This window comes from Columba livia, chromosome 1, assembly GCF_036013475.1.
Source record: "Columba livia isolate bColLiv1 breed racing homer chromosome 1, bColLiv1.pat.W.v2, whole genome shotgun sequence".
Taxonomy (NCBI): domain Eukaryota; kingdom Metazoa; phylum Chordata; class Aves; order Columbiformes; family Columbidae; genus Columba; species Columba livia.
The window spans coordinates 43,592,310-43,606,076 of record NC_088602.1 but is presented as its reverse complement, the minus strand read 5'-3'; the positions used below and the strand labels follow the sequence as shown (position 1 = coordinate 43,606,076).

The 13,767-nt window shown below is 44.6% G+C and overlaps 1 protein-coding gene across 8 annotated transcripts in view; it reads left to right on the top strand.

The window, feature by feature from the left end:
* Positions 1-694: 694 nt before the first annotated feature.
* Positions 695-13,767, top strand: part of DACH1 (dachshund family transcription factor 1) — a 365,083-nt gene continuing 352,010 nt past the window's right edge. For 2 of the 8 annotated variants that reach the window (XM_065055373.1, XM_065055394.1), the window contains exon 1: positions 967-1,794. In XM_065055373.1, the coding sequence (XP_064911445.1) occupies positions 1,085-1,794 (710 nt within the window). In that variant the 5' untranslated portion in view covers positions 967-1,084. Of the gene's footprint in view, positions 1,795-13,767 lie in introns of all 8 variants that reach the window. The other 6 variants (XM_065055401.1, XM_065055421.1, XM_065055430.1 and 3 more) reach the window with 5 other exon arrangements.

The following is a 13,767-nucleotide window of genomic DNA, read 5'->3' as shown; positions in this document are numbered from 1 at the left end:
TCCGCTGCCCCTCGCAGGGAGGTCCCCTGCAGAAACGGCCGCCTGGGGATGCCCTTGCGCGCCCCGCGCAGCCACCGACGCCCGCGCAACAAAAGGGCCTTGGCGCTGCCGCCGGACTTTCAGTAGCAACTCCCACCCCGCCGGGAGGAGCGTTTGCGGTCCCGGGAGAACAACAACGAGAGCAACAGACGCGTCCGGACGTTTCTGCTTTTGTCCGCGGGTGCCCTCGCCCCAGCCCCGGCAAGGTGTGCGGCCAGCGCCCGCCCCGCGCCCCGGCTTCTCTGCTCCTGCCCGGCTTCGGGGGGAGCGCTGGAGACGCTTGTGTTTCTCCACAAACTGTGTTGACAAGCGACTGCTGAAAAGGGCTGGGAAAATTACATCTCGTCTCTGGTGGGGTGAAATATGAAACATGTAATCTAACGGTTCCTGAAGAGGAGGGGTGGGGGGGGGGGGAAGGAAGAGGGACTCCTCTCTCTGTTTCCTTGCTCCGGGTTCCTGGTTGGATAATTTGGGTTAATACTAGTGAGTGAGCCTTTTGCTGCTTCAAAGGGTATTTCAAGTTGCCGGAGCTCCTCCCCTCCGCACCGTGTGACAACAACAACTCGTCCAGCGAGCGAGCGAGCGGCGGCAGCCAGCACTTCCCAGCTCATTTTCTCTCTGTCATTCCCCTCTCAATCTTTGATCAATGTACTTGCCAGAGAGAACCGAAGTCCTTCAAACCTCCTCCTTTTCACCTTCGTCTTTAACGTGGTGCTAGAGCAAGGACCACAAAAAGAAACTGCCCTCCCCCTCCCCTCGGCCCCAGCCCCGCCGCCCGGAGCGGACTTCTCCTCCTCCTCCTCCTCCTCCGTCCCCACTTGCGGGACACTTTGTGCGTTTCTCTCTCTCACTCTGCCCCCTGCTCTCTCGCTCGCCGCAGCACCTGATCTGGGGTTATCCCCCCCTTCTTCTCCCCCCTCCTCCCTTCTATCCTTTCCTTTTTTTTTTTTTTACATTTTTTTTTTTTTAATTTTCCCCTTTCCCCTGCGTGTGTGTGTGGGAACTTTCCCCCCCTCCCCCTGCCCCCTCCGCCGTATATGTGACCATGGCCGTACCGGCTGCTTTGATCCCTCCGACCCAGCTGGTCCCCCCTCAGCCTCCGGTCTCAACTTCTGCCGCCTGCACCACCACCACCACCACCTCCTCGTCGGCCACCTCCTCTCCGTCTCCGTCCATCGCTCCCCCGCCGGCCGCTTCGGGGACAAACCTATTCCGGCCGGAGCCCATCGCAGCGGCGGCAGCGGCGGCCACAGTCACCTCCACCACCAGCGGCGGTAACGGCAGCAGCGGCGGCAGCGGCGGCGGCAGCCCCAGCCTGGGCACCGGCGGCGGCAGCAGCAGCGGCGGCGGCGGCAACGGCGGCACCTCCACTCCCAATGCCAGCGCGGCCAGCGCGGCCAGCAGCTTGCCCGGCAAGCCGGTGTACTCGACCCCGTCCCCGGTGGAGAACACCCCCCAGAATAACGAGTGCAAGATGGTGGATCTGAGGGGGGCCAAAGTGGCCTCCTTCACCGTGGAGGGCTGCGAGCTCATCTGCCTGCCCCAGGCTTTCGACCTCTTCCTGAAGCACTTGGTGGGGGGCTTGCACACGGTCTACACCAAGCTGAAGCGGCTGGAGATCACGCCCGTGGTCTGCAACGTGGAGCAGGTCCGCATCCTGAGGGGGCTGGGGGCCATCCAGCCCGGGGTCAACCGCTGCAAACTCATCTCCAGGAAGGATTTCGAGACCCTCTACAACGACTGCACCAACGCCAGGTAACCGCCGCAAGGCACACGCACACACCGCCAAGCCCCCCCGCCCCGCTCCCCGCCGCCGCCCCCGTCCCACCCCCGCGCGGTGCGGCCCGGGCGGGCGCTGCGCCGCTTCCCGCTGGTACCGCGCGGGCCCGGGGGGGCGGCCCGAGCCCTGCGGCCACATGCGCTCGCCCCCTCCCTCACTCCCTCCCTCTCGCTGCCCCGGCAGCCAGCCGGCCTCCTCCGCAGCGGGCCGCGCCGCTTCTTGCTCGGACGGACGGAGGGAGGAAGGAGAAGGGGCGTTTCTGCCCCTCTCCCTCCGTGCCGTGCAAGTGTCGCCTTGTCATTGTCCCCGTCTCTGTTCCTGGCACGGGCTCTGCTTACGCGGGGGGCGGAGGGCCAGTGAAGGATGGGGCAGAGGGGGCCAAAAAGTGCTTTCTGACCGCTCCCCCTTCCCCCCCCAAGTTTGACCCTGGATATACCTTCAAAACGGGCAACCCTGGGAAAAAACTGCCTGAAGGGTGAACAGAAGTGGGCGGGAGCGCTCCTGGGCGGGGGGGGGGGGGGGTGTACACAGACACTGGGGTTTCGCGTAAATGGGATGGGGCGCGGAGCCGCCTCCCGGGCGGAGGGCTCTATCCGGGGTGGATGGAAGCCACTGGGTCATCAGCTGCTGTCATATATCCGACGGGGCACGTGCACTTTTTGTATGGGTCTATGAGGCAGTTGCCACATGGCGACTGGGGAGGGGGGGGACGGGAGGGCGGGAAGACGGCGAGGAGGAGGTGGCGGCGACTGCTATTGCTCTGGGGTAGCGGGGAGAGGTGCCAGGCGGCCGGGCTGGCCTGCTCCCCCGTGGCGGGGGGTCGGTTCCCGAGGAGCAGGTGCGAACAGCTCCCGGCCCCCGCCAGCCGGGGAGGAGGCGACGGGGGCAGCCGGGAGCGCGGAAGGGATTTGGCAAAGCTGAATCATGTTACCGCGCAGAATAACGCGGGCGCGGTGGCGAGGATGGCGCCGGGGGCGGGAGGGCAGAGGTTTGGCTGCGGGCGGTGCGGGGGTACCGCCGCGCTCCCCTGCCCGCTCACCCCGCCGGTCGTGGGGGGGGGGGCACGGAGGAGAGATGAAGCCCCAAACTTGGCACTACGGGGGAAGGGGTGCTGGGGAGTAACGGGGCTGGAGAAGGAGCTAGCAAAAGGGGAATTCCGGCTGCAATAGCCGCCTGCTTTGCAACGGAGGGCGAAAGCGTGGGGCTGTTATCTCTCAATCGGTAGGTTACAGGGCTGAATCTGCTTGATAAGGAGAAGAGATCGCATAACTGCCGTGACCCCGAGATCGGAGAGGTCGGAAGCGCCTCCATTCCCGGGGGCTCCCCCTGCTTGGGGCAGCTGGTGGGGGGCTCAGGTTCTGCCGCGCTGGAGGGGCGGTGGGAACTTCAGAGGGAGCGCAGGCTCGGCCGTAGTCAAAGTCCCGATTCTACTTTCAATATACGCAAATAAACAGAGCGGGCTCGTTTCACTTTCCCATTGTCAGATCTCAAGGTGCAGCAACAGCCAACACGTGGGGAATTAACCCCATGCGATGCCGCGCTCCTGCCCTTCCCCGGTGACGGGGCGTGCGGCATTCTCTCCTTCCCCCTTGGCTGAGGTAGCTGAGGGTGGTTGGAGCTAATTCATTAGCATAGAGCCAGACGAAGCAAAGCACTCACTCTGCAGTAGCTGTTGCCGGATGGATTGTTGAAGTTCCTGAATATTCAGGGCAGCAGGACAAAACAGCCTGGAATAACTTCCAAGCGCTGACATAACTGTAGCTGCTCGGGTAACTCTGCTGTTGTTTCATGTGGAATCAACATGAATATTAATAGCTGCTCTTAGACTTTTTTTTTTTTTTTTTTAAATGTGTGTGTGGCATTTAACTTGTAGCAACTCTGCACGACTTCCAAGATTTGGTCCTTAAAATAAACTGATGGAAGTTTTATTTTGCTACAGTTATACTGTGTGAACTGTAATTTGAACATGTGAGATTTAAAAAAAGCAAAACTTTTTTTTTTTTTCCTTTTTTGTTTTTAGGGAGGGGGAAAAGTAATGAGGACACCAATTCCTGGACTTGGCAGGGCTATAAAAGGGTTTGGCAGCCTGGTTGTAACATGGGTTGATTATGTCAACACAAAATCGGCCGTGTTTCAGCTGTTTCTGAGGTCTGCTGTGTTGCCATCCAGCATAGTAGAAATTACAGTAGTGGGTTCAGAAGTGGATAGGATTTGACCCTTAAAAAGCGTAATTGTAGTAGACTTACTTATACATCCATTAAGCAAATAACTTAATGGAAAGGATATACAATAGGTATGCAAAATGTATTATTACAGTATAGACGAATAAAGCAAAGTGGGTCAGTGAGTTTTGGTCAAAATGGGTGATATCATCAGAAGAGAAAGCTGTATTTACTTTCTGGGTTTCTCCTCCAATACATTTCATTCTGATTCTTCTTTGCTTACAAATTAATTATTTTTAATTATTTCTGACGTTATAGTAATTATGCAGGATATTTTGATCTACTCGGTTTAGTGATTTGAGCGACCTTTCCAGACTCTCAGCTGCTGCACACACTTTAGCCGGGTGATGTCTTTTTGTATCCTGGATGGACACTTAAGTGTTGAGATGGAAGCTGTGAGAGCCAACCCCATCCTCACGGCTAAATTGTTATACTCATCAGATTCAAAAATTTTGAACCAGCATCTTGTCACTGTTATATTTGTCTCATAATCAGCTGATGCACTCGAGTACGCTAATCCCTCTTTGGAAAGCTTCATCAAGGTTAATACGTTATTTAATCAAAAAAGGCATCCAAATAAAGCCATTACTTCGTTGTTCTTTAAATGGATTGAATCTTTAGTTGCCAGTTGCTGTGGAAATAATTTGTAATAACTTATTTTGAGATGGAGAAGTTTTAGGTGTGTTTCACCAAAATGATGCATTTTAACTGTGATATTGCTGTTTAAAAAAATCAATAAAACAAAAATCAATGAAACACCAAGGGATTTTCTATTGAATGCTTAATGTGGAGGTCTGTAAAGTGAATTGGTTTCTGTGTTTATTTGTGATACTCCTAATAATAACATGATACTAAAGGACCTTTTTCTAAATTAGGCTTCTGTATCAGTTCAGTGGAAAAATAAGCTTCCGTTACGGAAGATGACTTTTCTTTTCTGGTCATACTGACCTTTGCTTTTATTTTCCTCATAAAAAACACTGGTCGCCAAACAGAAATCCAGGAAATAGCAAACTGTGCATTTAGCTTACATTCCGATTAAACGGTTTGACATTAATGGGATGCTAGAAAGCCATATGCCAAACAAATAGGGGAAGGATAAAGGCAAAACATGGAAAACATTTAAAGCTACTAGATGCCAATCGAGTCAGGTTTCTTGAATGTGTGTGTGAAAGAGAGTTGCGAACTGTGCACTGGATGTCACCTGCCTAGGATTAATGACCTGGAAGCTATTGATCTCAGATTGTTTCTGGTCTCTTGTGTTTCAAGCACTTGTCGTGGAATTTTACTATGCTGGGTCCTTTCGTGGAGTTTTCCCACGTACATAGCCTGGCTTTGGATCGTGCCCACCCGAGTAAAGACGAAAAGCGTGTGCCTTCTTCTGACCTTCCTCCTGTGGCCAGGATATGTTAATCTTTTCTGACATTTGAGGATGATTTTGAATGAGTGCATTGACATTCATACGTAAAGCGGGGAATTATTTGCACACTTTGGGAGGTATTTACAAATTTTGGAAAACAAACTAATTGATTTTTTTGCTATACAGGGGAAGGACGCTGAACATGAAACAATTCTTTTCAAAGCCTGTCCTACATGGCAGTTATTAAGTCTCTGATAGTTCCTGCTCCTCTCAAATTATGTGGACCTAGCATGTCCCTGTTTACTGAGTACTGCAAGCTTGCATAGTTGGCTTTTATTTTTTTTTGTTTGTTTTAATTAAAGGAGTATCTCACCCAGATAGGTTAATATAGATCCTAGATATTTCAAATGAACAGGCCAGCAAGTGCAGCTGGGAGGAATGTCAAATATATAGTATCTGTGGTTTATATTGATGACCTTCCTTCTTGCCACAGATTACTAAAATATAATCAGCAGAAATACGGTGGGTTTTACAAGCAAAGATGACTTCTGGAAGGCCAGAGAATAAATTGTAGTAACTATAAAGAGGGAGTAACATGTTTGGAGGTGGCTTCCTCGGGCTTAAAAAACCTGAAAGACTCCAGGTGCTTGCAAAAACAGAACTTGGACATCCATCTTATGATATTTATTTATTGGTAAATATTCTGAATTAGGAGCCGAGGCCTTTGAACCAAACTTATTACAACACAACAGACTATTTATGCCTTTAACCTGACACTTAGTCCCAGGCAGTGTCTGGTGTTTGAGGAGGGGAACACTTCTCCCCGGTGCAGGTTTGCTGCCCGTCGTGCAGCACTGCTCGTGCCGCTCCTGTGAGGGGCTGCCAGGGGTGGGCATAGGGACACAGGGACATTTTTTTCCTGATTGCTGCACATGATTTTCCTGAAGTATTCAATTTGATTAACTCCTCCTTTATCTTGCAGCTGGGAATATTGTTTTTTTTTTTTTTTTTTTTTATAATTATGAAATCTTTCACTGGTTACTGTAGTTTATATAAAAATGCACAGTTTTCTTGTCAGTTTGCTATCAGCTTTCCTTACCAAAATGGACTGTGTGAAAGCAAACCGCTGCTCTCTCTGTCCAAATGCTCAGTTTGATGTTAGGCCTCTGCTCTCTTGCTGGAGCTGCAGGCATGATGCTGAGGGCTGGTGGTCCCCCCCGGAATGCCGGGACCCCATGTCCCACCGTGTCCCACTGTGTATCCCCATGGGCCGGCGCTTGGGGGCTGCTGCGCCCACCCATGTCTGCTTCTCTGCCACTCCACAGCACCCTAAACCAAAACACACTTGGAGTAATCTTACTTACTACTTGTCTGCCTCATATTTTGTAACCTGGAGTGTGTTCCGAACGTTTGTTGGAAATGATAATTTTGTTTGACTGCCATTTAGTGTTTCTTCTGTTTTCTCCTGTTACTAGATTGTTCCAGCCGGCTGTTTTTGCCTATTGCTGCAATTCATCATCTAAAGTGAATTGCGTATGAAGCAGAGAATTGTCATACGCTGGATTGAATTTTAATATTTCCCTTTTGAACTATATCATAGATATATTAAATTATCTCTGCTGGTCTGGTACAGGTAAATCTCTTCCAGCGTTGCCACTTTTGCCTCTTCATGGAGGAGCTGTACAAGTTTAGCTGTAAAAATTCATTTCTGCCTGCAGGATAGCAGAGGAAGCAGTCAGAAACTACTGAGTTTTATCAAAATTGTATGAGCCAGCGAACCGAGAGTCCGGAACAACCACGATGCCTGTCTGCTTTTAAGCAACAGGACTGGATTTAGATCCTCTTTGTTCTTTTATAAGTTAAATATGTTTTGTTTTAAAAATAACGTTTGGGGCATCTGCTTTGCGTTATGAGTTAATTCCATTCATTGTTTTAAAATAGTTATTAACCTTTTGCAAATTATATAGTGCACATGAACAGTAATTTTTTCAATAATCTTTAAATGTGCATACTGTAACAGCGCCATAATGTGGACTGACATAATATGAATTGACAGTAAATTTTTAGTTGCCTAAATACGTATTTAAATGATAGAGCTGAAGAGTCATCTGCAAAAAGCTATTATGATCCAGGGAGTTAATTCATATATAGATAATTTCTCCAGTGTGCATTAAGGAAGAATTCTTCTTTTTCCATTATCATTTAAATTATTTTAAAAATTCTGAAACATAAACCAAAAATCTTTGTATTTAGAATCGAGAAATGTCTGTGATTTGAAATTATAAAATCCAGGTTGCTTTGAGAAGTAACTTTGTTCTTAACCCACTATGTTCTGCTTATTTTTCTGATACGGTGCTCAGCCAGGGGCATCTCCTAACAAGTGCTGATGTTTCATTTCTTAAGCAGTGCAGACTATTGAAGTATAATCTATCGAATACAGAATTTTAGCATGAACTGTGGATAACTGTGGGCTGTTTTAAACTTTTTTTTTTTTTTTTTAGTGGAAGGAAAATAAAAAGGTAGTAGCATGTTTTCCATAGCATAAAGTAGAAAAATGCTGTCACTGAATTTCATGAGAGGAAGGATCAGCTTTTGACCATACAGTTAAGTCCCAGTTTGGGATTCTTCACTCTAAATCACTGATAGCGATGAGCTGGGAAACTACACCAGGGAAGGATAGCTCTGTAAAGATTGTAAACTTGCATTATCTCCTGTGAATTTTCATTGATCTCTTTTAGAGATGGGATATTGGACTGAAAGGACCCTGCGCGGCAGTTCAGATACATTCACCAAAACTAATGAAGCTGCTTGCATGAGTTGTGATGGAGGAAGTGGATCACAGCATATATTTCAGTTCACATTGCTTTAAACATTGTTCTGTGATAATTGCATTTAGAGTCAACGTCCTCCTGCGGCAGGTGTATGAACATTCATGATACAATTTGAAAGACTGTATGGGAAGATCCTTTAAGTTGTGTGTATCCAAACAGTTTTTTGGGAATAAACAAAAACTTTCCAAAATAGTCGAAACCTCTTTTTTAATATTCTTAACGCTATTATCTAGATGTAATAAAACAGTTTAAAGCTTTTTTATTACGCATCTCTGAGGATATTTCTGTGGGTAACACCTACCTAACTTTCTGTTCATTAGTCTGTTTAAAAGTACCCTGTTCGCTCCAAGACTAATTTACTGTAGATGTTTTCTTTGCATCTCGTATACTATGCATCTTCCTTGTGAAGAAGAAAGTTACTTTAGTATGAAAAAGCACAGATTTTTTTTGTTAAAAATATCAGACAGTGGGATTTCATGTCCATTGGAAGGCTGAAGTTAGCCATAGTCCAGAAACAGTGGAGCAGGTGTAATTAAAATTTCCTGGTATGCCTTGCCATGCCACACTAACTGGATGCTTTTTTCCATTAAAATGAGAAGATCTCTTGGTCATTAAATTTTATTTGTCCTTAGAATTTATAGAATTATTCCCTGAATTAGCCAAATGGCTAAATTCTGCTTAAATTCCTTTCGATCCAGAATAAGCTCAGGTTCAAGCTAAGCTTTCACACAAGTTTTCCTATTCACATTACAATTTTGTATGATATTAAAAATACTGAAAAAAATGCATCTTAATTATTAGACATGTATTTTTATTGTTTAATTTGTACCTTAGATTGCATGACTGACTGAGAGGGCCATACATAGGTGTGCGTACAGACTACCTGGCTGAGAAAATAACAGTGACAGACGGGAATGGAAGGCGGCTGTGTAGAAGGGGGAAGAAAGGGAATACCTGGGGCTGCTGCAAACATTTTAGAATAATTGTCAGCTAAAATATATTTGTAGCGTGACAACATCATGATTGAAGTTCATAACTAAATAACGTTCGTGTTAGAGCACTTGTTAATGATATTGTACTAAGAACAGGTAATCGTATTTTGCATTTGGACCAAAAGCTGCTCTTCAGGACATATATCTTATGCTAGTGTTCACAAATTGCTGTGTGATAGAATCTTTTTCTTTAATCTTACTTTTGGGAAATGCTTTGCACTATTATCTTACATAAAACAATTGTAAGGGATCAAAAAGAAAGTAGTTGTACAAAGTAAACTATAAAAGGAACAGGTACTATATATTTCATTACTATTTAATTACGTCTTTTGTAACCCTGATTTTATGTTGTTCCCATACTTCTGAATATTTCTTTTTGTTTAATAAAGAGCTAGATCGTGACTTCGTGTGTGCGACAGAAAAAAGCTGCTTACAGGTTATAGGTACTATATTTTGAAAGGAAATACAAACAATGCGTTACATTTTTATCGGTGATGAATCTAGTCAGCGCTTATTAATAGTTTGAGCACTCTTTTAAAAACACTGCTAAAGCTATTATTTTTTAAGTGATACTTTTCCAAATGTATTAAAAATATAAACTTAATATTTGTATTGGTTTTATATTGTGTTTTAATGGATGCCAGTGCTTTCTGTCCTTACGAAGCATATAATTTGTTTCCAGTCTCCTAGCCTGCTGTAAAAACCCTTGTTGGAGAAGGTCACCTGTAGGACTTTGCTATTTACATATAAAATAAAAATGCTGTGCTTTTAAACCTTATGCTTAACTTTAAGAATGTGGATAGTCCTGTTGCTTTCAATAGCCTACATACATCTTTTAAACCCAGCATACGCAAAATACATTTGGACGTGCTATAAAAGAATCAGCTGACATCTTTGGTAGGAAGCTGTCTTACTGTATACTTTTTTGCATCCATATGGACAGTTTGAAAGCATTGAAAAAATGCTTTAGATTAGCGTCCTGTAAATCAACACTTGTTGCATAAAATAGATTCATGATGCATTTTTAAATGTTTTTGTGAGCATTGTCTTTTTTTCGTATTAATTAATTTAAGGAAATCAGAGCAGCTTCTTGACAGGAATGAGAATCAGAATTTGGTATAACCCGTGGCTTCATACCCTCTGCTGGGATTTTTCGTGTTCATTTTTGCAGAACAGGGGCAGCCTATCTCTTTCTGAAGGCAATGGGCACTTCCAAGATGTGTGCCATACCTGTCACTTTTCACATTTTAGTTCTGATATTCACTGATAGTTTGGTGGGAAGGAAGTGAAACCATTTTCCAATTGTTTTCTGTTTCCTCAAATTTCTGCTTAAAAGCTTAAAAAAAGAGGGGGAAGGAAAATACCTCAGGTGGTATTAAGTGTATAATAAGTACTGATACAAGTGAAAAGTCATATGTTCTCTTTTTAATACATTTCCCTCTTAGCTTGTTAGAACTGTTCTTACAGTGTAGATGATACACAGGACTTTATTATTTCTCTGTGTTTGTATGTACCACTAAAGACTAATGCCACGATTCTGTTGCAAATTTTGTTGTATACTGTTCTAATTCAGTGCAGAATCAGGTTTGTTTTTTGGTTGTGTGTTGTTTTTATTTTTTTTTTCTTTCTGATACTCATAGCTTTTAACAGCTCAGGTTAAAAAATATACATGAAATGCTAATAAATTATTTTATCTTACATTGTTTGGTATAGTAGATGGCTTATGATTCTACTGATCCCGTTAAAAATAATTTGCTGCTGAAATACCATGTTAAAAATAAAGATAGTAGTAGAAAACAAAGCTCCTGCTACAGTAATTTACTGTTTAAAGTATAGCTATGTATAAAATACTTTCTTGAGAAGCTATGAGGAAAATGTGTTAGAAATACTAATTTAACAGCATATAGCTGTTTCAGGAGTACACATGCAAATCGTGTGAGGAAGGAGTCATAACATTTCCTGGGGAGTGCATCAGTGAGGTTTTTAGTTGAGATGTTTGGCTATAGCCACAGCTGTTGGGTTGGCTTGAGGCCACCTCAAGGTACAACAAGTGGGAGATGGATAAGAATTAATACACTTCCAGCAGATTTTACCTTTCAGAGCTTCTCTAGCATCATCCCGGCAGAATGGAGGAAACGGGGGAGTTTTTCTTCAGAAGCAGCAGCCCACCTCCATAGTACGCAGAGGTCAGGTTTTCATATGCCGAGAAAGTAATTTGCTGAAAGACCCTGATTTATTTTTGTCTGTTATGCTTTCTCTTTGAATCTGTTGGTAAAAGCTGTTATGGGAGCCTTTCCCTATGGAGATGTCCCTGCAGAGATCAGCCTGCCTGTGGGCTGAGAGGGGGCAGCCCGTGGTGCCTCCTGGCCTTGGGCCCACATATGGACTTAAAAGTATGCATGAGCTGCTTGTGTAGAGCTGGCCAATATACTCTTTATGTAGGCTGGAGAAGCTTTAGTAGACCCAGGAGGAGTATGGTCCACATATGGGGAGATTTGTGTTGGTCATTTGAGTGGTCAGACTCAACCCATTGTCACTCTGGCCTCATTGCAAGGAAGTTCAGGCCCCAGTATGCAGGGCATGGGACATGTTATTAAACACTGTCATTTCAGGTTGTTTCTGGAGGAGTGAAGTTTCCATGGAATTTAGTTTGTTGCTGCTCAGCCTTTGCTGGTATGGGTCTACCAAGTACAAGTTTCGTCTTTTCTGGTGACCCCTTCTATGATTTTGTCTTGTTGCATCTTATTTTACATGTTATATTACTGAAATTAAGATAATTCAATGATATCGTAAGAGGTAATCAAATAAGTTACGAAATGCATTGTGAAGCATAAATGTATTCACAAATGTTCCAAACAATGACTACATGAGTAAAACATTTGACATTACAGGAGAAAGATGTCGTCAGTGGAAGCTGCTGGCATTGTTATATGATAAGGTCGTCTGCTCTTTTATTTGGTATGCCAGCTGATGAAAGAAAAATAGTGTTATATATATATATTTTAGGTGAAAAACACAGGCATTTTCATCAGCTTGAATGAGAAGAGCCAAGTAGTTCTAAATACTGCTTTGTGAAATTGTGTTTCACCCCTGTAAGTGCTTTTCTGTGCGGAAGGTGTGCTGCAATCGGGATGGGTCTTTCTTTTCAGCTTGGCTAATCGTTTCCTCTCACAAATCCAGAACGCGTGCAGATTTGAACTTGTAGCCAGGAAAAAGTGCTGCCATGCTTCAAATTGCCAAAGGACCTCAAGGGACAGAAACTTGACCTGGTTTTATGAAACCATAGAATTACATTTATACAAGTTACCCCATGGGAAAGGAATGAACTGATCCCAATTCATTTCTAAATACTGGGGCCTTATGGGTCACATTTGAATTCTCTCCTACACCTGTTTTTCTACTAAATTTTTCTGAGGACATTTTTAGAAACTTACTTTACATTAGGTGTGGGTCATGTGCCTAATATTTAACAGTTCAGTGTTCTAATTCTTTAAAATGTCTAATGGTTTCTTAATATAATTAAGCTGCAAAAAGTTTAAATTATAGAATTTGTTCAGTATGGGCTAATTCCGCAAACCGTGAACTCTCCTCTGGGTTTAGTAACTTAGGCTTCGTTTTCCTGCATGTGAAATGTGTACATAGTCTCAGAGCAGGCAGTAGCTGTAGTTAATACATGTTGAGTGGGCTATAGAGAAGAGAGTGACTGCGAACGGGTCATTAGGCTGTTCACCAGGGACGTGGAACATGGTGACTCAAGGTTCAAAAAGGGTTACTCACTTTACAAGAAGACACCAAGACTTCTTTTTTCCTTCCTCCAAGATGACCTTTCTCCTTCCCTCAATTAGACTAAAAATTTGGGACATGGAAAATCTGGGTTCAGACCGCCTCTTAGAATCAGCGAAGGCAATGAGTAGGTGCAACCATGGCTGTCCTTGTTGGTGCTTTGAGCTGGAAGCCTAAATACCCCATGGTGAGTGCTTACCCCTCTCTGGTGATGTGTTATGGTACTTAAGGTGTTCCAGTGTTTCTGCCAGTTTAGTCCCAGGTTGGAGTATGCCAGTTGGGTTTCAACAGTGGGCCCTAAGGACAGGGAAGGGTTCCTTGGTACATTTAAATATCTGGAACTATATGCTTATAGGGCTACATTAAAATTAGAATTCACTTGCATTTTTATTTATTTAACAAACTGAGTGCTCTGTTCAGCTTAAGTTTGCCTCAGCAATTACTATCCCACAGAGGCCCTGCAAACCTTGCAGCCTCTGCTTCCTTCTTCTCGTGGAAACCATTTCCCATTCTCAGGCAATTGTTCCCATCCTTGAAAGACGTTTTCAGTGCTGAAATTGGCATCAAGTACCTGCAGAAGTCTACCTGTTTCCAATGAATGAGTGATTACTTGAATGAGTGATTACTTTTCTCTTTATACACCGTCTTAACACTTCAGATTGACTAAACAGCTGAGCTGATGGTCCCTGGACTTCTGGTCTTCAATGCAGATGTCCTAGTCCTGAGTTTGTCATCACTTTTTTGGCTTGGGCAAAAAGAATTG